We start from the raw sequence: 26,689 nt of genomic DNA on the forward strand, positions 1-26,689 counted from the left end.
TGTACAGTAGTTGTGTATTTTTCTTTTTTATGTACAGTAGTTGTGTACAGATCAGGCCATCTTCATCCGTTGACGTCACAGATAGTGGGCGTTACCTTTCGTCAATGAGGAAGTGACAGCTCAGGCGAGCTGTGAATGAACGGCGGTTGCAGACATTAACAGAGTTCCGAGTCGAAGAGGATACCAATTTTATCAAAACTGGAGGTTATCGGTATGCAAGTAATAGATAAAAACAAATAAGTTGATCCGTTACAGTTTTAGTCACGAGTGAGCGACTTTATTTATACATAAATGCTAACAGCACAGCTTTCTAACGGCGTTTTTAGCTGATAGAAAATGTGGCCTTCAAGTGTCATGTTTTGTGTCAACAGAATGTTTTAAGCAGCTGTATTTAGTTTTCATCTTGTTGGTTTTTTTGACCATCATTATTGTTGGAGGTAGATTTCTGAAGGCAGGCCTGCCTCGTGCTTTTGTTTAATTAAAAATCTGAAAATTTAAGCTAATGCATTAAACGCTTAACCTACAGAAAGAACCGATTATTTGCCACAAGATGTTCGCTTTATCACAAGAAATGGCCTAAATAAGGAGCTCTGGTACTTCACCGTGAAGTTCCCTGTGGTGATGTATTGTGAAGTGAATGAGACATTGAGGAAGTTGTGAGATTCATGCAGCTGTAACTTAAAACCAGCTTGTCTAAACTTGTCCTGATTGTACATGAAAGTACCAGAAAAGTAAAAGTGTGTAAATGTGTTAGCCTAATTCTTACAGTTTAATACAATACTCTGCAGAAGTCTTGTAGCATCCCACATTGCTTTTCTGTTTGGTCTTAAAGAGGCATTTTCTGTTGGGTTGTTTTCAGGTTTTCTGAAGGATTTTAAAATTTAAATGAACATTGGAAGCTTTTCGCACTTTATTTTAGTGTAATGTTCATACGTGACTGTTTTCTAATGAGTTTTTGCTTTAGCTATAATAATTAAAGCATCAACAGGTTACCAAAACTCTGATAAATAAACCTGTACTCATTACTCTGGTAGAAATACAGATGTTCTCTTTGGGAGTGGCAAGGATGGATAAGATTAGGAATGAGATCATCAGAGGTACAGCACAGGTTGAACGACTGAGCCAGACTGAGATGGTTTGGACATGTCCAGAGGAGGGACAGTGGGTATACTGGTAGAAGGATGTTAGAAATGCAGCTGCCAGGAACAAGACAAAGAGGAGCTGTATGGATGCAGTTAGAGAGGACATGGAGGTAGTTGGAGTGAGGACAGAGGACAGCGTGAGATGGAGGAGGATGACTCTGTGACAATTCCTGAAAAGGGAACAAATAAAAAAAATATATATAAATTAAAGAAATTGAACCAAACTCTGATGTAGACCCTGAGAAATGCGTCTTTCTTCCTGTCACAAAGATACTGAAACGTTCAGACATCTTTAACAAATTAGTCTTAATTAACATAAAGACAACAGTAGCTTTATATGATGTAATTTTGTACCTGAAACCAACTGCGTTTAATCCTCCTGCTGCCCTTGGGTCAAAATAAACAGAGGGCCTCTGGTCATTTTGACCCAAGCACAGCAGGACAGTATTCACCTTTAATGCATTCTAAATGAAAACTGATTTAGATAATGAACTTTAGATCAGCACATTTAAAAGTATAATTATTCCTAACTGCTTATATTTCCTATGTATAATTCAGTGTCTGTCATTGATTTTTCCGTATAGATGTGGTTTCCTTCATGAGTGAATTTAAAGCAGATATCCGCTTCCTTTCAGCAGAGCCATGTCTCCTGATGAGCTGGTGTATTTGGGAGTTCTTGTTGCCTCCGTTCCTGTTGGGTTTCTCTTCCGTTATCTTAGTGAGTACTTTTGCACAACTTTGAGCACAAGCTGTGGATATGTATGAATGTCTTAGATAAGGTATAAGACACGATCAAAGCCGAGAGATTATGAGCTTCAAAAGTCCCAGATGATTAATTTGTGTCGCATATAGATACTGGTTTAAAAATTAACTAGTTAAATGTAGCTTTTAAAGAAAGATTTGTATCATTTGAAGTATGAAGGCACTGAAAAGCTGTTTTTGTATTTTTCAATTTTGAAATAATTAAAAATTTACGTCGCTTCAGGTCCCACTGTGAAGCAGCGAGCAGCTCTCCTTCTGGGTCTTCTCATCACCGTCGTCTTGTGTCACATCCACACGCTGCACTCTGTGGTGACGGTGATCGGAACATGGATTATCATCAAGAGCAGCTGGCGGTGAGGGATCAGCGTCGCGCTTTAAAAAAATTATTTCACTATAAGCACAAAGGTCAAAATCATGGATTTGCAACTCGGAATTATTGATTTACGTGTCAGTGTTTACTAAAGTTTGCTCTCTTAGTTGACGATTGTGTGGATTGTTCTTTCTCAGAGCTGAGCTGTCTGAAACCTAATGATTGTTATCGCATCTGAAACTGGCAAGAAACAAATACATTTTAACATTTAGTATCTTCTCCGGTTTATACGTTGATATGTCTTAGACAACAGACTGAGCCTCAAATCATTTTTTAATTATGAGATGTAAAAGCAAAAAAGCTGAGTTTTTCCGGTGGAATAAAAGTTTATAAGTGGCCATTAAAAGTAAAAACTTGCTTCATCACTGCAGCCAGTCTTGAACAATTGTCTTTATGAAATGACGCTAACTCTAAGCCCTGCTCTCTGTCTTACAGGCACGCCCCAGCTCTGACTCTCAGCTGGACCTTTCTTTATCTCCTATTTTTTCGTTTGGTCACTTGGTTTAACCTGCCGCCACCGACACCTTTTGCCAACGCTGTCCAGCTAATTCTCACACTTAAGGTAAAAAAAAAAAAACTTATACATGCAAAATGAGTAGGTTCTTTACATTTTACCTTTTTTTTAATCATGTTTGTTTTTAACTCAGATGGTGAGTCTTGCCAACGAGGTGCACAGCTTCCATGAGGAGAAGAAAAGAGACGTGAGCGCTTTCTTAAAGTCCCCCATCATTGGTGGTCTGACTCAGGAGCCCTCCCTCTATGACATTCTGTCCTATAGTTACTGTTATGTTGGTATAATGACCGGTAAGAACGAAGAAATGTCCTTTCTGTATAATGTTGGTTTTATTAATTTTAAATTTACAGAAATAATCCTATTTTGTGCATGTTAGCTCCCAATAACTTTGTGTTTATGTTGCGATCAATGTCAAATTTTCTTTTGCATAATTTTTAACTGCTGTTTCTCTTTGCCTTACTTACTGCCACTTGTCCAACATTGTGAGTCCATATTATTTTAGTATTGCTCTCTTTTTGTTTTCTCACACCCTTTTCCTCTTAAACAATACCTCCCTTTTTTGTACCACGCTGTTCTTCACCCTCCTTCGTATTTTGGATTGTCCCGATGGTCCATTTGTTCATCCCTGTCTTCTTACTGTTGAATTTTCTCCTTTGTCCCATCATCCCACCTTTTATAAAGGTCCGTTCTTTCGCTTCCAAACGTACGTTGATTGGCTGAGTCATCCTAAACCGCTGGCTCTGCCCGGCTGGGAGCCGTGTCTGCAGCGGTTGAAGCCGGTCCCCGTGTACGGAGCTCTGTTTCTGGCCGTTAACGCCTTCTTTCCACTGCCCTACGTCCGCACAGACGAGTTCCTGGATCAGAACTTTTTCTACAGGTAGTTCTTTTCACACGTGGTTGAGCAACAGCAGTTTACATGTAAATAATGTGCTTCAGTGCAGTCGAACTAACAATGCAGACTCAAGATTTTTGCTAAGCTAAATAGACAGAATAGTAACATAATTGTTAAGTTTTAAAATATTATTTACATTTTTCTTTTGAATAGTCATTACAACCCTTGGACTGAGTCTAGGAGGTGCAAGGTGTAACATATAGTAAACTAAATGTAAAGCTAGTAACTCAAAAACAGCCCAATTTGACATTACATTACTATTTATTCTTCTAATAGTTTTGGGCGTTACATACAGAAGGGAAGCAATGAACTTCAGGGTCTCGAGGCCAAAACGAACTAAAGAATGCCCCTTCTGGCTAGAAAACAAAATCACATCTTGCGTAACAAAACAAAAACTACAATTCCTAAGCTCCCTGCTGGCCACAAAACAGAAGAAAAGTTATTTAAAATAAAATGGGAGAACCTCTACCAAACTTCCCATCTAAGCAAATGTTCTTACATGAAACTGTTCACAGAAGATTATCACAAAGATCAACTCAGAGTTGCTAAAACATTTGGTGCACAGAGTTAAGTTCAAAGTCAGTCAAACCACAACAATGTTCAGGGCCAAGTGGAAATGCCCAAGGAAAAAGGGGCGTGGCACTGGATCACTGAAGCTTTTATGCAGTCCACAGATGAGGAAGTGATTCCAGGTGAGCAGCATGATGTGACAGCAGGCCTGTAAACGAACAGAGGAGAAAGGTTGTCCTCTAGTAAGAGAACGCCTAGAAATCAGTAGATATAACAATAGTTCAGTGAGAGAAGTGTAAGACAGATGTCCCCCCCCCCACACCCTCCCTCCAAAAAAAAGTCAGGAGCTTGTTTCTTAAACTGAGAAAGTAAATACATTTTTTGTTTGTTTTTTTTGTCAACAGGTTCTTCTACATGGTCGCAGTATTTTTTGTCTTCAGGATGCGTTTCTACGCAGCGTGGTGTGGAGCTGAGGCGGGCTGTATCAGCGCAGGTCTGGGCTGTTATCCAGAAAAGGCGCTTTCTAAACCTGGAGGAGGACCCACCGTCAACTACAGGTGCATGACTGGACTGTGTGTGTGAGAAACCGCTTTCTAGTTTTATTTTGAAGAAGAAGAAGAAAAGGCCATAAAAATGCATCTGTGTGTTTTAATAGTTAATGTATATACTACAGTCCCTCGTTTATCGCGGGGGATCCGTATTATTTTAGTGTGTGTGTGTATATAGATTATATATAGATATATATCTCTCTCTATATATATATATATATATATATATATGCACAGAAGTCTGTCGGAGTCAGTCTCCCCAGAATAATCACTGTGAAAAAAATCACATCATGTTGCTGCTGATCTGTTTCATGTTGCTGCTGATCTTTTTCAATGTTGATGTGTTCATGCGTGCTCATCTGCTCACACAGACTCAATGTTCATGTTTGTGCTGATATTCGATGTAATGTTTTTATGCTATTAGTCCTTAGTGTATATTTAGTTGATGTTTTTCTTAGTTCATATCTTAGATGTTATTACTGTTTTTCTTGTACATTTTATTGTTGGATGTAACTGTTCGCCGGTTCAACTCCCGGTACTGACATAAAAAATGTTGGTGGGATAAGTGAATCACCCACACCTGCCCCCACCCTCATTTGCCCCACTCTGGGCCCTTGAGCAAGGCCCTTAACCCCCACCATCTGCTCCTCCGGGCGCCCTAGATAGCAGCTCTCTGCTCCACACAGAGGGCTGTGGTAGCTCGGTGGTCTGTGGTTGCAACAGGAAGGACATCCGGCATAAAAATAATTGCCAAGTCTTTGTGCGACTTAATTCGCTGTGGCGACCCCTAATGCAGGGAGCAGCTGAAAGAAGAAGAAAAACAGTATATTAAGGCATTTAAAACCCTTCCCACACTCTTGCAATATTCTTAACAATGTTTCTAAACTAAATGCTCTAGAGCACAGCATGTCATGATCTCAGCTCTCTGCCTCCAGCTGCTCTCTCGACCACACCCATTTTTCCGCTCTGCACTGAGATCAGCTGATCAGCTGCAGGAGGAAGCTTCTCCCACAGCTGTGGGCTGCACACAGGTGCTAAATAATTTAAAATAATTCATTTTAAATAAAAAAAAATCCATGCCAATTGTGTGGCTCATCCATCAATCAGCCATTGTTTATGTCCTCCAATCTTATTTTCAAAAACCGCGATGGAGCGAGTCTGCGAAAAACAAACCGTGAAATAATGAGGGACTACTATACATCATGACTATTCTTTTCTTTTTGCCGTCTTGTGGACAGTGCTGATCCATCCACTGAAGAGAAATACGACTTCAAAACCATCCAGAACATCGACTGTTACAACACGGACTTCTGTGTGAAGGTTCGACACGGCATGCGTTACTGGAACATGACGGTGCAGTGGTGGCTGCATCACTACATCTACCCCAATGCCCCCTTCAAGTCCTACACACTCAGGTGGGTGAAACAGGCTTCGCTTATTTTAAAGGTACCTGTTGGCTGTCGTGACGCCTTAAAGCCTGCAAGATTTTTCATGTTTTGCAAGCTTAGTTATGGTCTTTAGTACAAAACATGTTTGTTAAATCTGCTTCTACTACTACTAGAAGAAAGACAAAAAAGTAGGTCCAAACTTTAGATTCTGTCTTGTCTGTCTGGACCTCTCAGGGCTGGCTGGACCATGTTCATCAGCGCCTACTGGCACGGATTACACGCCGGCTACTACCTCTCCTTCATGACCATCCCGCTGTGCATCGCAGCAGAATCGGCCATGGAGGCTTCTGTCAGAAGTAAGCTCGGCCCTCGTGGGCAGAACATCTTTGACTGGATTCACTGGTTCCTAAAGATGAGGGCCTACGACTACATGTGCATGGGCTTCGTGCTGCTGAAGGCCACCGACACCATCAACTACTGGATGTCCATCTACTTCATCGTGCACGTCATCGCTGTTGGCTGTATAATAGTAGGCAAGGCCTTAAAGGGAGGGAAAAGAGAAGGGAGGAAGAGGGAAAATGAACAGAAAACTGAGGGTGAAAATATGAAAAATGGAGAGAAAACAGACTGAATGTAGGTAAAGAAAAGAACTTTTAGTACAGACACCCACTGAAGAGGTTTCTTCTGGTGTACATTCATGTGCTGTGTGTCGGTGGAGCCAAACGTATGAGCTCAGTAAATGTTGCTTTTGTTGTTTGGGTCAAATCAGTCATTTTACTCAGCGTGTGCTCGACGTTATATTTAGAAAACAAGCCCAAATGTCAAATAAGGAGGCAGCTATGTCAGTCGGTTGTTTTTAAAGACTAGCAGGAGTCGGTTAGCTTCTAAAGTGTTAAAAGACAAAGTGAAAATATTGTAATTGGTCTGCAAAAAGTAATTGAAGAATTCCAGCTGATTGGGACTGAAATTCAAAATTTACAACCTCTACTGGATTGAGTGATGGGCATGTTGTTTTAAAAATGACTTCCCATTAAAACCTTCATCTGGTTACCATCCTAATTAAGTTTAGGATCAGTTCAAACTGAGTTGGACTCTGCATTTAAGTGTTGAAACAACACGTTCAGTTTCCACGCTTCATTTGAACATTTCAGAGCTTCAGCCTAGCTGTCCAGTGAGGTGAAAATATTTCGGTTTTGATATTTGTCTCGGCTTTGTGAGCTCTTTAATCTGGAAGATCTCCAGTTATTTCAGCGTCAGTGTTTCAACTTAAAAGTGTGCCATATGAGAAATATTGAGTCCATTCACTGCCGAAACGTCTTTACTGCCATCACGAACCGTGCAGGGTTCAGACCAAATGTTCCTGAATTTCAAGGTTGTTTTTTTTTAAATTGCTTTAAGCAGCTTATGTTTGCTTTCTAGTAATTGCACAGCTAGAGCTAAGTGGTACTTATTATATCCCTTATTAGATATTTTTATTATTGAAAATATATATTTTTCAATATTTCTGTTTTAACATGGCAAGTTTTGACAGCTATGGAATGTTTTGAAGCAAAAGTGTGTTGCAACATGATCTGACACAAGTGTACATTTTGCTTTTATGTAATGAAAAAAAAAAATCTGTAAGTAAACCGTATTACCGGAGTCTTAATGTCAGGTGGTTTTATTTGCATTTAAACTGTGTGACTAGCTGTTTATCTAAGGATGGATGCATATTTGTTTATCAGGTCCTATTTAGAGCTGAAGGCATTTGAATTGCAAACTGTGTTGTCATTTTTACCCTTTTTATTTCATTTATTTGATTTACTGTGATGTGAAACTCTGGTGACACTTTGCTGGTTGGTCATAGGTTTTTAAAGTTTTAGGATCAGCTGGCTGAAAAAAAACACGGCCGTCAGGGAAATCATTAACGGTTAAACACAAACGAAGCTACTTAGCAACTTCACCCTATTTTCTTTCACCTAAGAACCGAGCTGTGCTGGTGCTTATATTCTACAATAAAATATTTTGTTGTACACATTAAATGTTGTTTTGGTTCATTTCTGTTGGAATACACAACCAGATTTCAGTAAAAATAATCATTATTTACAGTATGTTTGATAATTCTAGCAAATAATGCATTTAATGATTTTAACTGAATATATTTATGTGCTTGTTCTGATTGTGAGAAACACACAACAGTGAAAGTCTCTGTGTCGTTTTGGCAACAATGGGTTAAAAGTACAAGGAAGTCCCTGTGTTCATTTATGGGATGAGTAAAGTCCAGAAGAGGAGAAAACAGGGAAGTATTTCATAGATAGGCAGTGTTTCCTTGAACAGAGCTGCTTCACGTTTGTTTCTCCTGAATTTTTTTAAGAGAGGCCGTTTGAAGCCGGCAGAGGAATGACCAGTGAACTACAAAGACCAGGCTCAGGTAAGGCGTCCAACTAGTGACAGTGTTTGTGCCATTTATTTCTGACATGTGAATCATTTGTGCATAAAAAGACTCAAACTGAACAGATGTTGGCGTGACACGATTCCGCTAAAATACATGATCTCATTTGGATTAAAAATATTTTTCCTTCTGTTATTGAATTGCAGGAAATGGTTTCCACGTTGACCAGGAGTCACTCAGGCTTCGTCGGGCTCCATCTCGAATGTCCAATCAGAACTACCCTCGGTACAACTGGAGCGCTCACCCCGCAGAGGAGGCTGAGGTGGGGGATGCCGAGTCACCCCGAGACCTCAGGACCCTCCCGTGGCCCATGAAGCTGAAAAAGGCCGTGAGGTACAAAACGATCATTCTGAACTATTTATACGAGTTTGAGATCTGAGAATCAAAGTAAAAAATATTCATGTTCACTACAATAAAAAATGCATAAGTCACAAATATAGTATTAAAATGCTTGTGTTCCTTAAGGTGAGGAAATCAAAATAAAGAAAAATGGTGTCCCTTCTGAATGTTAAAGTTATTATCGCAGTTAATAAGCAGTTCTGTTACATCACTCGGCAGCTCTTCAGCATTTCTTGTGCTCAAATGATAAATATTACACCACTGCTTCAGAAAAACACATTTGTCAAATAATTCATTATTTGTTTCCTTAAATTCGCTCATGATTTCTACACGCTCTGCCAAATAAGGAAAAAAGGAATGATGTACAGTAGATTTATATAGCAGATCATTCTTATTTAGTTAAATAATATAATTCACATTAATGTTTTTATATGTTAAAAGGTTTGTTTAGCTCATTAGCTGTAATGTAACAACCAATTCCTTTTAGTTTTAAAAGCAATTACCTGATTAAAATGTACCAACTGAAGCCTCTTTTTCTAAAAAAAAAAAAAAAAAATTCAACCTTTACTTAAACAGATAAATTACACTGAGCCTCGAAGACTCATTTACAAGTGAGACCTGTTTAGACAGACAAAAAGTAATGAAAGTGACACATGTATAGGATTTGGAGGCAAAAAAAATCCTATCAAACTCTTTCTTCTTGACCGAAGAGAGAGACTGATATTGAAAAAACACCCCGCACATAGTGACATAGACATTCTGCAGGGAAGGGGAGACGACGAGCGGGGATCGTGTCAAGGACGCTCTAGAGGCACTGTAGGAGTTCTGGTAAGAATGGTACCATCAGTCAGTTCTCTGGTGAGATCTGTAAACGCTCTCATGCCGAGGTTGACCTGGAACAGTCCCAGAGAGAATCCTGAAATGATGACACTATTCAGTCGGGTCCCTCAGTTAGGTCTGCAGACTTCCTCGGTAGGAGGGGAAGAGAGGGGGCAGAGTGTCCATTTACAGGACCTCCAGGTGAATTGAGATAATTGAGGTGGCCAGTCAAGGCCAGCCGGGGAGCTGAATTCAGATAAGCAACACTTGTTTGGGGAACAGGCAGAACTTTACTGATCCATGTCTGCCTTGAGTCTTTGCTGGTCCTCTCGAATCCCAAACGTCCAAATCAAGTGGACAGACCCAGGCAGTCTGACCAGGACCAAATTTGATGCCGACGACTTCCTTGTTTGTTGATAGACCAGGAACCAGCTGAATCTAAAAAAACAGGAAACCAGTTATCATAAATACAATTGTATATGCATTCTTGGGGCTTGTCGTCTCGTCGAGAAAATTTTATCAGTTGCGTTGCGAGACCAACTGACCAGATCCATCGCAAAAGTTTACGGTTCGGAAGATATGTAGAGAGAGGCTCTGAAGTAGTTTCACAGACAGGACAAAGCAAGCAAAGCGGAGGAGGGAGAGGAGAGGGAATGCGTCCGCCCTTGACAAGAGCAAGTGGTGGTGAATTTTGCACAATTCATCCAGATGTTCTTTTGTAAATTCTTATAAATTGTAAGAAGACAAAAGAAATGTGACAGTAAACGTATTTAAACTGCAGTAATATCAGAATAACACTGTTTGTTTGTATTTTCTCCTCTTTCAGGCAGGTGCAGAAAATGCATGCGCCTGTTTCCTCCAGCGCTGATTCTTGGAAACGCAACAAATCTCTGCGTAAACTCAAAAACAACATCAGAGAGTTTCTTTACTTTTTCTCACTGTGGAGGAAATCCCTGCAAAAGATCGGAGGTTCGCACCTAATTCACTGCTGCAAATGGAGATGAAAAGAAAGAGCTCGTTACTGCACAAAATAATATTTATGTAGATTACTTTGCAGTTTTATCTAAACTGGACTTTTTTTTTTTTGTCCTGCAGGGAACTTTGGAGGCGGTGTTGAGTCATACTTCCTCTTTCTCCGATTCCTGGTTGTTCTTAATTTTGTTTCCTTCTTACTGATTGCCGGGTTTGTCATCATCCCCAGCTTCGTCTTCAGATCTGCAGGGACCAGCGTTGTGAACAGCACGGGTGACGAAGCATTTTGTTTTGCTCTAACCCACCCGTTGCAGACGTGTGTTTTCCTACTTCACATCACCTCTTTTCCTGTGTTCTCATCTTTACCGTATTTTTCACTGTATAAGTCGCACCTTTTGCATAAATTGGCATGCCTGCAACTAATATACTCCACCCTTGTATAACCAAATTTTTGGCTGAGGTCTCACAATTTCATTCATTCTGACATGAAAAATAAACATTACCATTTTCAGCCTAGGGGGACCTCAAGTAATATGGCAAGCCAAGTGTCTCGTTAATATGTAAAAGTGGCTATTAATGAGACACTTGGCTTGCCATACCAATCCACCTTCGTTTCGCTCCGGAACTCCTTGAGCAAACGTCAAATCAGTTGCATTTCGCCACGCCGCCCAGAAGAAATGCAGCTGATTTGACCATTAAAGTGAATTTATTAAGGAAAAGTTGAACTGAGACACACCTTTACTATAATGTTGAGCAAACAAATAGTTGTTTTTAGGTGGATATCTTGGTAAAGTTTGAAGAAATGCACACTGAGTCGTCGCTCTGCGCGCTCCTGCGCGCTCCTGTGCGCTCCTGCAGCCGCGAATCAGCTTTGAAATGCAGCTGATTTGACCATCTAAGTGCATTTATTAAGGAAAAGTTGAACTGAGACACACCTTTGCTATAATTTCGAACAAACAAATAATTGTTTTTAAGTGTTAATCTTCTTAAATTCTTGTTAAAGTTTTCCTGTGCAAGCTACCGCAGCCACCATTTGGCAGCCAATCAATTTTTGGCACAACACCGGCCCACATATTCGGGTTGTCAGCGGTGACGCATAATAGATGCAACTTACACAGCAAAACTACTCATTTATGGTTTTTTTTTTCACTTTGTTAGACATATTTGAACGGATGCGACTTATACGGTGGTACAATGTGTACGGTGGACAGTACGGTAATTTATTTAAACAAAACTAGAAGCAGATTTTAGAATTTGATATGACAGTGCAAAAGTCCTCTAAACTGGCTGATCTAAATGTAGGCAGCCGTGCAACGTGTGGTATTTTTCCACAACTTAAAAGGGTTAAATAAAATTAATAGATTTATGCAGAAATGGTATAAAAAATTAATTGCCTGAATATTTCTGTAAGTGAAAATATAAGTGTTCAAACATTTAACTCAACGGAGAAGTTTGTTTATGCTGCTTTTCAGTTTTGTTAAATAAGCCTCAGTCCTAAATTGATCTTTTTTGTCTCTTGCTCTTACTGTTCTTTCTGAACATCAACTTTATAATGAGAAATTGGCTGTAATACTGTAAATATACTGCACAGTATATAGTATATTCTGGGATATTAAAAGCTTTGGAATTCTGTGTTTTCCAGATGAAGGACAATGTATGAAGTATGACCCAAACCCTCAAGGCCTGGTGGTCTTCTATGAGTATTTTCTTCACTTACTTTCAGGAAAGGTGAGGAATTATTACAGGAATCCACTAAGACAGCTTGAAGAATTTTTTTTTTTTTTTTTTTGCTTAAGTTGGTTTTGATGACTAATCCTAGCCAGGAACCTTGATTTCAAAATAAAACTAAATCATAAATGACTTATCCTGTTGATTTTAAATTTCAAATTGTCCTCTGAAAAAGACTCTGTGCTATATTATTAAGTCTGTTTTAAGCTTTTATTAGAGACGTAAAACTTCCAAATGTAAGACCATGAGATTCTGACTTCTTTGATTTTAAAAGGTAATGATACAGGATAAAGAAATGTCAAACTTTTGCACCTCACCTATCCTCTCCTGTCACTCATCTACAGGGTTTTATGGAGGATTCATTCATGTTTTATGGCTACTACTACAGCAACAACAATACAATGGAGAACAGGAGCCTTTTCTACAACATCCCTCTGGCCTACCTCTTCACTGCTGTCTTCTACTTTGCTTTTTGTCTCTGTTGCATCATAGCACGGTGAGTCCAACAATAAAACCACCAGACAATGGGGGGAAAAAAGGTTTGCTTTTTCATGGACTGACGTTTAAAAGCCTGAAACTGATCTGCATCTCTTTACTATTCTCTAAATGGTTGCTCACACACAGCATGGGCGCTACAGTTCGAGTTGCCGTGGCAACGGGAGGCAGCACCATAAGCAACTACAGCATGATTGTGTTCACAGGATGGGACTATGGTTGCCTGGGAAACCAGGCTACCAAACTGAAGCAGAGAAACATCTACTACCAGCTACAGGTTGAAAAAGATCCACTCAACCTAACGTACGGGGATTTGTTTCTTTCTGACGCGAATCGGTTTGCATTTACATTTTTTCTCCCTCGTTTGTCTTCCGTCTACGTCAGGTGGATTTGGAGGAAGAGCGCATAAAGAAACAAGCAGCTTCTCTTACACCGTGGAAAAAAGTAGCTTTATACTCTCTGCGCGTTTTAATGTTTTTTATTTCATTTGGGCTCATCGTAGCAGCCTTTTTTGGCATCTTTGTTGCCACGGAGTTCAGTCAGGTATAAACATTCATATAAGTGATAGTGATTGTGTAGATGGGATCTTGATAACAAGTTTGTCTCTGATTTATTTTTTTTATTTTTTTTCCAAACAGAGTAACAGTGATAAGCCTGGGATTCTAGGTTTGGTTATAGAGTATCTGCCATCTATTGTCATCACCGCGGGAAACTTCCTGGTGCCTCTGCTGTGTGACCAAATCGCCTCGATAGAAAAATATTCTCCCAGCATTACTGTGGTGGTGGCACTTTTAAGGTTTGCAGTTTTTATTTTCTTTGACTGGTGATAATGCACGTCACACCATTTGAATAAGTAAAAAAGCTTCTTTTATACCAGGGCTATTCAATAAAACTGCTCAGGGGGCCACAGTTTATGAAAGCAGGCAGGGGCCGGACATCCAGCGATTAAAGTCATTATGTAAATAAACCAAGTTTGACAATGATCTGTTACATTTTAAATTAGTTTATTTTATTGCATTGAATCATAAATGCAATAAACAGAACCCAAACCCATTGCCCCCCCACCCAAGAAAAAGTCACCCGTGGGCTGGAAATGGCCCGTGGGCCGCCAGTTGAATAGCCCTGTTTTATACTCCTTTACCACATTTACACCTAATAACAGGATAAGTATCATTAGCTGATTAAAAAACATAATTTAAAAAGATGGAAATGGACAAAACCCAAAATCAACATTGGGGAAAAATATTCTCGCTTTATCTTATTTACTCAAAAAGCGCCACACTCGACAGCAGGAGAAGATTTTTAACCAGTATTTCAGAGTCAGAGATTCTTTATTGTCATTCGCACCTCATGTGGTACATGTGGTGGAGCGAAATTATGTACACAGGGTCCCAGTTACATCCAACAATAAAATGTAAAAGAAAAACTAATAAGATCAAAGATATGAACTAAGAAAAACATTAAAATACACTAAGCACTAACAGCATAAAAACATCACGTTGAACAGCAGCACGAACATGAGCATGAGTCTGTGTGAGCAGATGAGCACGCATGAACACTATTAACTATTCTAGTTAGAGATTCATGAGTCTAACAGCCTCAGGGTAGAAGCTGTTCCTCAGTTTAGTGGTTCTACGCTTAATGCTCCTCAACCTCCTTTTTGAGGGGAGCGGGGAAAAAAGTGTGTGCTGGGTGAGTGGGGTCCTTGCAAGGACAGATTTTCAGGACAGGTCGCACAGATATACAGGAAGAACACGCATGAAGCCCACGTAGCACGACGGCTCAGTGGTTAGTACAGCTGCCTCACAGCAAGAAGGTCCTGGGTTCAATCCCTGGTTGGAACTGGGGTCTTTCTGTGTGGAGTTTGCATGTTCATCTCATGCTTGAGTGGGTTTTCTCCGGGTACTCCGGTTTCCTCCCACAGACCAAAAACATGCATGTTAGGCTGCCTTCAGGCCCAGGCCTCCTTTGCAAAAGAGATCTGTGACCTCAATGGGATAAATAAAGGTTAGTGAAATAAATAAATAAATAAATAAAGTCACAAGAATCTGCCACAACCAGTGTTCGAAGCTTGTTTTTATACGCTTATCAGTTCAGCTGAGCTCACAGACTCGGAGGTGTTCTTGGAGTGCCGGCTGCATGCTGCAGCCTCATCCAGCTTTCTACTAACCCAAACATATGGTTCATGGGCAAAGTTAACATTCAACAAACATCCATAAACTTTGACCAAAAATTGCCTAACACAGAGCTTCAAATGTAAGTTATCAAACTAGGAGATTTCAAAATAACTGTTTCTAACAGTAATTTTTTTTTTGTTGAATATGTTATCATTTTTTTAATTTTGAAAAATAAATGGCCTAAAACCTTTTACCAGGATGGGTGACTGTACTGAAATACAACCTGGTATTCTTTCTTTCATGTATGATGATGGATTGAGGAACCACTGATCTGTGTCCAGTTATTAAGCTGGGTCATCACTGAGTGAACAGGATTTACTCACATCCTCTCAATGTTCAGGGCAGTGGTCCTGCGTCTGATGAGTTTAGGCGTCCTCCTCTTCACGCTGTGGAGTCAGATCACCTGCAACGGGAACACAGAAGAGGGCGAGTGTGAAACGTGTCAGTACAACTATGACAAATACCAGGTAAGTATACCACTTTAGTGCAGAATGGTATAAAACAAAAAACACAAAGTAGTGCTAATAATAATTCACTGAGCCGGATACACAAACAAAACAGTTTTGTTGTTGTTGTGTGATGTAAAAAAACAGAATCGTTTCTGTTGATAATTTATTTTAGGATGAACTCAATTTATAGTTAACCCCGAAGAGTTTTTAGTCTCATTGTTTCTTCGTTGATGTAGTGCTGGGAAACGAGTGTGGGACAGGAGATGTACAAGCTGACGCTTTTTGACCTCCTCGTTAACATCGCTCTGCTCGTGTTGGTTGAATTTCCACGCAGGTGCTGCTTATTACATAAAAAGCAGTTTTTGCAAATAAGACAGAGTGTGAATGTAGAAGGTTTATTTGCGTGATTATTTTTGTGTCAGGATGGTGGTGGACAACTGGTCCAGTAAGCTGTCTCAGCTGGTGGGCCGGCAGGAGTTTGTGGTTCCCTCTAACGTTCTTGGACTGGTTTATGGTCAGACTGTGGTCTGGACAGGAGCTCTTTTTTGCCCTCTGCTGCCGCTTATCAACACCATTAAGTTTGTTATCCTCTTTTACTGCAAAAAGGTGAGGCTGCAGCTTTGATAGGAGTCAACATTTTATCCAGATGTTTCCTGGTTTGTTCTCACTTGTGCTTTCCTCCACAGATCACACTATTCTACAACTGCCGGCCAGCTCTGAAGACGTTTCGGTCCACCACCTCCGCTTTCTTTTTCCTGGTGGTGCTCCTGTTTGGCTGGATGTTGTCCCTGGTTGTCATGATTTATAGTCTTGCAGAGTGAGTGCTGAAAACATTGTGTTAAATTGTTGTAATGTTGTGTTGCATTAAGGATGATTTTTTTTTTGTGCCTCTCCAAATAGGATCCGACCATCAATGGCCTGCGGGCCTTTCCGTTTCTTCCCCACCATGTGGCAGATTGTTCCCAACTCGTTCTATAGTCTCTCTAAGGTCACACAGGAGTTTCTCTTCTTCATTGGCTCACAGGCATTCTCCATACCTCTTTTTGCATTATCATGGTGAGTGCACTTGTGCTTTCTCTTGATTTAAAAAAAGAAGGTTAAATCATTTCATCGTCTTCCATCCAGATGACTTCATCAGTCTGTAGCCTGCCAACCAGATCTGTCCCATAAGTAGCCTTCATTGCTGTGTTTCAAGCCAACCTCCTGTTGGAATCTCGGAAGCAAGCATTTAACACATGCAAAAGGACTCATCTGTCCAAAGCAATCAATCATCATGTATAACAATCAAATGTTTTAGGCCAGATGGCCGACTTGCTACTTACAGAAACTGGTCCAGATGAAATGATTTAACCTTCTTTTGTTATCTAGCTGGATAATTGAGCCTACAAACCTCTTTCTCTTGATTGTTCTCATTGTGTATGTCTGTAAACTGAACTATAAACGGCTCATTAAACGTTCCCTGCACATTACAGTTCTTCACTGTCTGTTTATTCCTCCAACAGTGTGGTTATGTTTTACTTCATCGCTTTATCCTCCATCTATAAAAAAAGTGTAGCGATGCTAAAGGCTCAGCTAAAATTGGTAAGTTATTATTTACAGTCAGAGGTTTAATTTTTACTACACGTACATCATTCTTAGTTGTTTTCGAAGATTCTCTTGAACAGATGCTGTGTTGTGTCTCTGTCTTCAGGCAGGCCAAGATAAGCAGTTTTTGGTGAAGCAGATTGAGAAGCTGAACAACAACATCTGACACCAACACAGTGCAGGAGAACACGACTGAACACTAAAACTTTGATCAGTGTCTGCAACCAAACATATATTTATATAAAATCTTTGTCAATAATCCTGGCTGTTCTACAATGAGATTATTGATTTATAATTTGTATTGTAATAATGTTATTTTTAATGATAAATACTGTATTACCAAAATATTTATATATGTTAGTTTTATATTCAAAAGCATTTGTGCAGTCTTTTTTAACTTTTTGTATGCAAATAGAAAGTGTAAGTCACAAAATAAAAGACAAATAAGAGCACTTGTCTTGTAAAAGGCAATAAAAAAAGAAAAACATTTCCAAATATGTATTTTAATTGTTTAACAAAATACAAAATAAAATAAAAAAATCTTAGGAAAAAGTATTAACCATCAAAATGAGCAAATGAACAAAACAATATTATATTCTTAGTTAAAACAAAACTTGCTAAATATATTATTTCACAATTTGGGATTTTTTTCCAGTCATAAACAAATAAATGTTTAAAAAAATCCTGATACATGCTCAATAATCCAGGTAGAAAAATCCAAAAAAGTTCAATCTGGTCCTCTGGACATTCAAAAAATTGCCTGAAAAATTTGGAGCAGGACAAGGCTATTGACCGTTTTCTGTACCACAGACTGTACCCAGGGGAGGCCACACCTAGTCTGTATGGTTTACCTAAAATCCACAAACAAGGTGTACCTTTAAGACCAATTGTTAGTATGATTAACTCTGTCACTTACAATGTTTTCAAATATCTGGCGTCTGTACTCATCCCTTTAGTTGGCAGCTCAGAACACCACATACAGAACACCATGGACTTTGTGGATAAGGTGAGGGATGTCATCATGGAGACTGATGAAACAATGGTCTCTTTTGATGTCACATCACTCTTTACGTGCATTCCTGTTGATGATGCAGTAGAGGTGGTCAGTTTAAGATTAAAATCAGACACCACTCTGAGCAGCAGGACCACGCTTTCCACAGAACAACTGTGTCAACTCTTGAAACTGTGCCTGCAGTCAACCTACTTCACATATGGGGAGCAATATTATAGGCAGAAACATGGGTGTGCTATGGGGTCTCCAGTTTCTCCTATTGTTGACAACCTGTACATAGAGGAGGTAGAAAAGAGAGCCTTGACGTCCTTTTCAGGGACACCACCAAGTCATTGGTTCAGGTATGTTGACGACACCTGGGTTAAAATCAAATCTCAGGAAGTCCAACATTTTACTGACCACATCAACTCTGTGGATAAATACATCAAGTTCACACGAGAAGATGTAAAAAATGGCAAGTTGGCTTTCTTGGACTGTGAGGTCTCAGTCTCTGATAGAGGACATTTGCAAACTGAGGTGTACCGCAAACCCACCCACACAGACCAGTATTTGCAGTTTGACTCCCATCACCCTTTGGAGCACAAGTTAGGAGTCATCAGGACTCTGTATCACAGAGCAGACAGCGTCCCCACTAGCTCAGGAGCCAGGCAGAAGGAGAAATCCCACACAAGACAGGCTCTAGAGCAATGTGGATATCCTAACTGGGCCTTCCTGAAAGCAGAGAAGAAACCCAAACAGGACTCCAGTCAGCCAACAGGTGAAAAGGAGGAACCCAGACCCAGACCAGTGGTCATTCCATATGTTGAGGGAGTATCAGAGAAACTGAGACGTTTATTTTCTAAACATAACGTCCCAGTGGCTTTTAAACCCCAAAATACATTATGGCAAAGACTGGTTCATCCCAAAGATCCAGTCCCCCGGCACAAACAGAGCAATGTTGTGTATGCTGTTCAGTGTCAGGAGGGCTGTGATCAGAAAAAAGCGTGGTTTTGCTGCCCCCTAGTGTCAGATTTCTGTAACTGCTTAAACGTGCGTCTCTTGTTTACTTCCGGTTTTACTCGACTGGTTCCTGTGAGGACCGGAAGCGAGTGCTACTCGATGTTACTACGCCGAGAACGTCGGTGACGGGTTTTTAAGGCTAAACTTTAAACATTGAGAAGCTTACTGTGATCGAGCATCTCCCACATCTCTTCCTGCTGCTGCGTTATCAACGTAAAAGGCAAACAGCTAACTTTTATTAATGCTAGCTTCTGGTTTCCAAAGAAAACACCGTCACAAAGGATATAAATGTAAACAGTGACTACTACCCCCTCACGTTTTGTCGCGTTATATGATTCCTCTTGTTTCAAACTGACCGGGGTTTCTGACCAAACTGACTCGACTGCTTCTAGCATTCTGAGCTAGCCACCTGCTAATCTCCTGTCACCAGGCAACGATGAACATCCTCCCGAAGAAGAGCTGGCACGTCCGCAACAAGGACAACGTCGCGCGCGTGCGGAAGGACGAGGCGCAGGCAGCAGAGGAGGAGCGGGAGGCCAAGCGTCGCGTGGAGCGTGCAGAGCAGGAGGTAACAGTGTTGACATTGCTCAGCCAACAGGCTGTTTGTTTAAACTGCTACTTCTTAAAGACTTTCAATTCAAACACTGTTCATCCGCTGTAGATGTTGTTTTTTGTCCTATCACTTTTTTCTTTGTGTTCTAGCCCACTTTCCTTTTTTATTTCAGCACACACTGCACAACACTGTCATGGTCAGATTGATATAAGGAGGCAGGCAGGAGTCCCCATGGACTATGATGCTTGCAGATGACAGGATCTGTGGTGAGAACAGGGAACAGGTGGAAGAGAACTTGGAGAGGTGGAAGCATGCACTTGAAAGAAGGGGAATGAAAGTAAGCCGTAGTAAGACAGTACATAAATGAGAGGGAGGCCGGTGGAACGGTACAGGGGTCTGCAACCTGCGACTCTGGAGCCACATGCAGCTCTTTGATCCCTCTGCAGCATCTCTTTCGAGCTTTGACCAAAACTGAAATAAAACTGAATTTTATTGGTTGTTATAACAATTAAAAGGGCTAGTTTTAGCAGTTTTCCTGTAATTTATTTTGCAAATATATGAATAGTAGAAAGGGCAGCACGGTGGTGCAAGTGGTAGAGCTGCTGCCTCTCAGCGAGCAGGTCCCTGATTCAAATCCTGTTCCGGGGGCCTTTCTGGGTGGAGTTTGCATGTTCTCTCCGTGCATGCTTGGGTTTTCTACGGATACTCCGGTTTCCTCCCACAGACCAAAAACATGCATGTTAGACTGATTGGTAACTCTAAAATTGTCCCTAGGTGTGAGTGAATGGTTGTTTGTCTCGTTTGTCTCTATGTGGCCCTGTGATGGACTTGCGACCTGTCCAGGGTGTACCCCGCCCCTCGTACAGTGATTGCTGGACATGGGCACCGGCGACCCCCGTGACCCAAAATGGAAGAAGCGGGTAAAAGATAATGGATGGATGGATGAATACTAGAAACATAACGTCTAAATAAAGTTTGAATGAAAAAATAACAAGGACTAAAACATAACTCACTTTCACTTTATATGCTTTATTTCTTCAAAGTAAGATATGTAATTTTTCTACAATAAAAAATAAAAAAATCACATAAAAATACATAGTTTATTATTTTAGTTTTTAGAAACTGGACAAAAACTATATATTTTGTTCTTTACAAGAATCTCATATTTTATTTTGTCTTAGAATGTAAAAAAACGTTCAGACGTTGTGAAGAACGACTGATTGAAACACTTAATGTCAGTCTGACTCTACTCATCAATTTACAGGTCTCTCTTGCGAACAAGACTACCTGTCTAATTAAAAGTAAATAAATAAAATACTTTGCAGGTTATAAAACTTAACTATAAAGATAAATAAATGTACATTGTTGTTAGGAATTAGACAGCTAATGTTTTGGGTTTCCTAACAAACCTATAGTAACTACATCTTTACAATTTCACTGTCATTTAAATGGGGTACTTGTTTTTAATCAGTGATGTTATGTTTACACGTGGGGAGCGAACTTATCAAAAATATCCTCAAATTAAGTCAAATTCCAAGCGATACCATCAAAATAACACTCCAGCCTAAGACGTGCCTGCGCTGTGAATCTTCAGTCATTCAGTATTTTTAGTTCGTAACACCAGGTGTTAATCTCCACAGGCCCGTACTGAGTACCTGCGGAGGAAAGCCCGGGCTTCTCTCCAGTCAGCAGAAGGAAGGAGAGACGACGATGGCGACGAACGAAGCGGAGAAAGTTTGGAGCATCTCAACCTTTTCCCTCTGGAGGAGTCTTCAGAGAAGAAGGGAAATGAGGAATATCTTCGGGAAAAGAAAGAAGAAAAGGTGACGGGCCCCGTGCACTTTTACATGTAAATTATCCCACGAGTTATTAGTCTGCCTTTCTTCCTGTTGTCCGGCTTTAGATTAAACCAACATGGTTGTGGTTTTGCACCAGTTGCAGCCATCCCCGCCAGTCTTGTTTAAACTCAAAAATCACTCATTATTTGGCGTTCTTATCTAAAGTTATGATAGCCGTCAAAATATGCAACGTTTCAATGTTTTTTTATTTGAACTTTTTTGTTTTTGTGTTTTTATGACAAAAAGACCCACACAAAATACACATCATTTAGTACTAAAGTTTATTTATTTTTTTAATGAATGTGTGAAATCAACAGTCAGGTGTTGTTGCCAATAATTACAAGTCATTTGTTTACATTCGATCATTGACGAGTAGATGTTGGACAGTCTCTGCTTGCAACGGATTAAATAATCCCTGACTTTAAGCAGAGTCAGAAGAAAAAAATCAGACTCCAGGTCGAAAGTGAAAAGGTTGAGTTCTCTCTTCGGAAAAGAAACGTCGACTAAAAGCTGTAAGGTGTAATTTTGGGGGAGGAAGTCGAGCGGTGGAGAGGGTTGACGCAAACTAACCAGAGAATTTTTGTAGCTAATCGCTAAATTTAGTTGCAAGCAAAGACGAGGAATAATTATTTTCTAATGCAGTTTTTATCAAAGCCTTGAGTTTGAGTTTTATTAACCTTAAACAATCATTTATGTAGAAAATGTGTCAGAAATCAAAACCTTGAAAACTGTGTATTTTGTCAGCTATCATGACTTTAAGTGTCTTGTTTATTTATTTTTTATTTATTAACCTTTATTTAACCAGGCAAATCCCATTGAGATCACATCTCTTGTGCAAGGGAGGCGATTTGAAATACAGACTCAGCAGGACTCTTTAGTATTAGAGCAGGATCTAATCCTGGTCCTTGAGGACCATCATCCTGCAAGTTTTACCTGTTTCCCTGCTTTAACACACCTGATCCAGTGATTTAATTAACTCTACGTTGTGCAGAGAACCCGTTCATTTAAACCAGACATGTTGGAGCTGAGAAACCTTTAAAGCATGCAGGACGGTGGCCCTCAAGGATTAGGGTTGGGCCCTCGAGGATTAGGGTTGGACATCACAGCAGTAGTTTCACAGTACCAGGCTGCAGCCTTGATACCTCCTTCCAGGAGCCTACATGATAATCAAGACTAATTAAGTTAAAAAATATATATATATTTTTAACTAAGGCTGCAGTCTAGGTGATGTTTTTCTTTCTCCTACCACTGCTGCCCCCAGCTGAAAATACTCAGAGCCTCCTTAATGTAATGTTTCCACATTAGATTTTATATTTTTTCTCTGGGAATCGGATTTTTAAACCTCAGAAAAGAGAAAAAAATAAAATAAAACTGATTACATAATAAGGATGTACAGTATGTTTTGTACCCCACTTTGATACATTTTGTTCATCTTTTTATTTTTTTCATGTAGGAGCGGCAGGAGCGAGCAATCGGCTTACTTGTGTCTTTAGGACCCCAGCCAGGCTCCGAGGTGACTCCATGGTACCTGAAGGGCAGCGAAGAGAAAGAGGAGATTAAGGAAAAGGACAAAAAGAAGGGAATAAGTGAAGAGGAGCGAGAGAAGAAGGATCGTAGGCTGAAGGACAGTTTGGATCCCATGAAGGACATGAAGAAAGCGCTCGGCGTGTACGAGAGAAGGAAGCACAAGAAGAAGGACAAAAGAGAAAAAACAGAAAAGAAGAGCAGCGGGGAGAGGTGATGTTGATCATACACACACCGCAGTTATTGATCATGGGGCTGTTCTGTGATTTAGTCCTGATTTAAACCTGCATCAATGGGTAGGCCTGTCACGATAACAAATTTTGCTGGGCGATTAATTGTCTCACAAATTATTGCGATAAACTATAAAATAGTTTGAAATTTGACAATAATTAGTAATTATTGTCAAATTTAAGAAATGTTTTCTATATTTTGTTTTGCATGTAGTACCTTTATTCGACCACCGGATGGCAGTATAAGACAGTTTAACTGCGTTAAACCGAAGGATGGATAGTGAGGGAGCGACCAGCGTCTCTTAAAGAAAAATGGGAGGGAGGCGCTTTGAAAAAACTGAGTTTTTTTCCCGAGGTCAGCCTGTTAGCATAGCTCGTAGCTTATTTTCTCAGCTTAGCTGCTTTTAACAATCCAAAAACATGATTTTTTTTATGGTTAAAACAGATTTTAAAGAGAAAGGGAGGAGTCAGTGAAGAGCACCAGAGTTGAGCCGTGTCTTCATTAGAAAGAGAGAGACAAGAAAAAACGATAATCCAATAAATGAAAATGAGGTCGATAATTTTCATTCATCATGCGATGAATTGATTTATTGTTTATTGCAACAGGCCTATCAGTGGGTCCAGAGTTCTCGAGCTGTTTTGTCCGCTGATGTGGTTAACGAGGTCCGCTCTGTCTTTCGCTTCAGCTCCATGGAAAGGTTGCGCGCCGAGCGTCTGCTGAGGGAGGCTGAAGAGCGCAGGAGAGCTCACGCCCTCATCGAACAGAGGAGCGGCAAAAGGAAGGAGGCGCAGAGGGAGGTGGACGACAGGGAAAGGCCGTACAACAACGCCTACTTTCCAGAACTCGCTCGAAAGCGACAAAGGCGGGATCGAGACAGCTGGAGAGACGAGATTCTCAAATCCTGAACTGGTTTTTATTGGTGTTTGGAGGTCGGAGGGCAAACTGTTGTAAAGAGCTCATTTCTACACGAGATCAATTGGAAAACTGTTTATTTTATTATTTTTTTTGTTTTAATTTCAGAAAGTCCATGATTAATTATATCATTTATTCAGGTTTTCTTCCACAGAGAAAGGAGCGTTGGTAGTCGTGTGCAGCTGCAGCTTCCTCTGCTCCTGCAGCGTTTGGCTTGTCTGCAGGACAGATGGTCATTTTTACAGGGGGGGTCCGTCAACCAGGGACACACTCGGTCACTGTTAGCATGGCTCACGTTAGTGTAAAAACATAATCTGTTGTCCTGGTGAAACAATAGGTCAATTAAAACACTTAACACTAAATCTGTTGTAATTGTTAAACTTAACCTCCATGTGCCAACAACGCTGAGCTTCCAGCTGCTGATATTTAATTTGTTTAGCATCTTTAGGTCAGTAGTTTTTGATTTTTCAAACTGTTAGCTGAATGAAGCCATTTGAAAATATCGCCTTGGAAGGTATGGTCGATATTTTTACTTGAGTTTTTTTTTCTCCCCCTTTTCAAACACTGGTAATAGAAAATGATTTAAATTCTTGTGTAAAGGAAAAAAAAAGGTTTGCAGGTAAAATAAAAACATTGTTGCGGAGAAAAAATGTAGAAGTGCTGCTGGGTCCTTGCAGAAGCCTCACATGGATGATGTAAAAATACCTGTTGAGAACAAGACTTCCTCTTAAGTTGAAAAAAATGGGTGTACACTGGGGTGGGGCTCGTGGTCAACAACAAAAAATAAATAATAAAAAGACACTATGAAGGTTATAGAGATAAAATTAAACTGCTGTCAAAATGTGTCATGAGGAATTCTTCAAAATGTTAAATTCAGAGGAAATGATCAGATTTACTAAATTATTTCTGAACATATACCAGTTTCAAATCTTCAAATTAAAGGTAAGATTATGAAAATTATTTAATGCTTTAGGTACAGGGATTGCTAGATAATATCTTCATGGACTTATTACTGCAAAAACGAATGCTTTTGTTGACTCTTGACTTTTTGATATCATGAGTCACATCATGGTAAAAGATAAAACATTTCACCTAGGCACCCAGGAGGCATCCTAATCAGATGCTTGAACCACCTCAACCGACTCCTTTCGATGCGGAGGAGCAGCGGATCTACTCCGAGGAGCTCCTCACCCAGCCACCCTATACAGAGTAAGACTCCCAGATACTCATCAGCTTGAGACAATGGCTCGCCGTTGACCTGGTTGCGATTATGTCCTCGGATTTAAACAAGCTCACTCCTACCAACGTGTTCCCAGGCCAGAGGGGATATGTAACCCCACCAGCAAGTTCTGGGTCTGACCCAAGGTCTCTTCCCAGTGGGACACGAAAACCTCAGGAGGGAGACGTCCAGGAGTCATCCCAATCAGATGATCGAACCACTTCAACTGATTCCTGACTGGGAATATATATGTATATATGTATAGTAACTACATCTTTACCATTTCACTGTTTTGGACTGTAGGCTACACAATCATGGGGAAGACTGCTGACTTGACAGTTATCCAAAAGACGACCATTGACACCTTGCACAAGGAGGCCAAGACACAAGGTAATTGCTAAAGAAGCTGGCTGTTCATAGAGCTCTGTGGCCAAGCACATTAATAGAGAGGCGAAGGGAAGGAAAAGATGTGGTAGAAAAAAAGTGTACAAGCAATAAGGGTAACTACACCCTGGAGAGGATGGTAAACTGAAACCCATTCCAAAATGTGGGGGAGATTCACAAAGAGTGGACTGCAGCTGGAGTCAGTGCTTCAAGAACCACCACGCACAGACGTATGCAAGACATGGGTTTCAGCTGTCACATTCTGTGCCAAGCCACTCTTGAACATGAGACAGTGTCAGAAGCATCTCGCCTGGGACTTCTGCTGGGTGGTCCAAAGTTATGTTCGCTGATTAAAGTAAATTTTGCATTTCCTTGGAAATCAAGGTCTCAGAGTCTGGAGGAAGAGAGGAGAGGCACAGAATCCACGTTTGTTGAGGTCCACTGTCAAGTTTCCACAGTCGGTGATGGTTTGGGGGGCCATATCATATTGGTGTTGGTCCGCTGTGTTTTCTGAGGTCCAAGGTCAACGCAGCCATCTACCAGGAAGTTTTAGAGCACTTCATGCTGCTGCTAACCACTATCAGAGCAACCTGGGCTCTCATAACACCTGAGCAGTGCCACAGACTGATGGACTCCATGCCACGCTGCATTGCTGCAGTAATCCAGGCAAAAGGAGCCCCAACTAAGTATTGATGCTGTACATACTCATACTTTTCATGTTCATACTTTTCACATTGGCCAGTATTTCTAAAAAATCCTTTTTTTTTAAATTGGGCTTAAGTAATATTCCAGTTTTCTGAGATACTGAATTTGGGTTTTTTATTAATTGTCAGTTACAATCATCAACTTTAAAAGAAACATTTTAAATATATCCGTCTGTGTGGAATGAATGAACTA

The 26,689-nt window shown here is 40.3% G+C and overlaps 3 protein-coding genes across 3 annotated transcripts; all 3 read left to right on the forward strand.

Moving 5' to 3' along the window:
• Positions 1 to 1,784: 1,784 nt before the first annotated feature.
• On the forward strand, positions 1,785 to 7,125 carry mboat7 (membrane bound O-acyltransferase domain containing 7). The gene is made up of 8 exons (XM_037676894.1): positions 1,785 to 1,860; positions 2,128 to 2,257; positions 2,710 to 2,836; positions 2,922 to 3,078; positions 3,470 to 3,665; positions 4,595 to 4,747; positions 5,977 to 6,153; positions 6,361 to 7,125. The coding sequence occupies exons 1-8, from the start codon at positions 1,785 to 1,787 to the stop codon at positions 6,755 to 6,757; spliced, it is 1,413 nt and encodes a 470-aa protein (XP_037532822.1). The 3' UTR covers positions 6,758 to 7,125.
• Positions 7,126 to 10,545: 3,420 nt separating this feature from the next.
• On the forward strand, positions 10,546 to 17,401 carry tmc4 (transmembrane channel-like 4). Its single transcript, XM_037676895.1, has 14 exons — positions 10,546 to 10,684; positions 10,811 to 10,975; positions 12,330 to 12,415; positions 12,760 to 12,911; positions 13,040 to 13,187; positions 13,295 to 13,453; positions 13,549 to 13,706; positions 15,428 to 15,554; positions 15,773 to 15,870; positions 15,959 to 16,142; positions 16,223 to 16,353; positions 16,437 to 16,592; positions 17,039 to 17,117; positions 17,227 to 17,401. Exons 1-14 carry the CDS (start codon positions 10,555 to 10,557, stop codon positions 17,284 to 17,286), a joined length of 1,833 nt encoding a protein of 610 aa, XP_037532823.1. The 5' UTR covers positions 10,546 to 10,554; the 3' UTR covers positions 17,287 to 17,401.
• A 1,801-nt stretch (positions 17,402 to 19,202) lies between these two features.
• On the forward strand, positions 19,203 to 24,590 carry leng1 (leukocyte receptor cluster (LRC) member 1). The gene is made up of 4 exons (XM_037676896.1): positions 19,203 to 19,699; positions 21,325 to 21,507; positions 22,976 to 23,259; positions 23,963 to 24,590. Exons 1-4 carry the CDS (start codon positions 19,568 to 19,570, stop codon positions 24,180 to 24,182), a joined length of 819 nt encoding a protein of 272 aa, XP_037532824.1. The 5' UTR covers positions 19,203 to 19,567; the 3' UTR covers positions 24,183 to 24,590.
• Positions 24,591 to 26,689: the final 2,099 nt, after the last annotated feature.

This window comes from Nematolebias whitei, chromosome 5 (assembly GCF_014905685.2).
Source record: "Nematolebias whitei isolate Nwh7 chromosome 5, NemWhi1, whole genome shotgun sequence".
NCBI lineage: Eukaryota > Metazoa > Chordata > Actinopteri > Cyprinodontiformes > Rivulidae > Nematolebias > Nematolebias whitei.

Excerpts from the sequence above, each read along its gene's own strand:
- mboat7 (XM_037676894.1), top strand. The coding sequence starts at position 1,785 with ATGTCTCCTGATGAGCTGGTGTATTTGGGAGTTCTTGTTGCCTCCGTT. Across the intron at positions 4,748-5,976 it reads GGACCCACCGTCAACTACAG|TGCTGATCCATCCACTGAAG; the intron begins GTGCATGACTGG and ends TCTTGTGGACAG. Across the intron at positions 6,154-6,360 it reads TTCAAGTCCTACACACTCAG|GGCTGGCTGGACCATGTTCA; the intron begins GTGGGTGAAACA and ends TGGACCTCTCAG.
- tmc4 (XM_037676895.1), top strand. The coding sequence starts at position 10,555 with ATGCATGCGCCTGTTTCCTCCAGCGCTGATTCTTGGAAACGCAACAAA. Across the intron at positions 12,416-12,759 it reads TTCACTTACTTTCAGGAAAG|GGTTTTATGGAGGATTCATT; the intron begins GTGAGGAATTAT and ends ACTCATCTACAG. Across the intron at positions 13,454-13,548 it reads TTGCCACGGAGTTCAGTCAG|AGTAACAGTGATAAGCCTGG; the intron begins GTATAAACATTC and ends TTTTCCAAACAG.
- leng1 (XM_037676896.1), top strand. The coding sequence starts at position 19,568 with ATGAACATCCTCCCGAAGAAGAGCTGGCACGTCCGCAACAAGGACAAC. Across the intron at positions 19,700-21,324 it reads TGGAGCGTGCAGAGCAGGAG|GCCCGTACTGAGTACCTGCG; the intron begins GTAACAGTGTTG and ends TAATCTCCACAG. Across the intron at positions 21,508-22,975 it reads GGGAAAAGAAAGAAGAAAAG|GAGCGGCAGGAGCGAGCAAT; the intron begins GTGACGGGCCCC and ends TTTTTCATGTAG.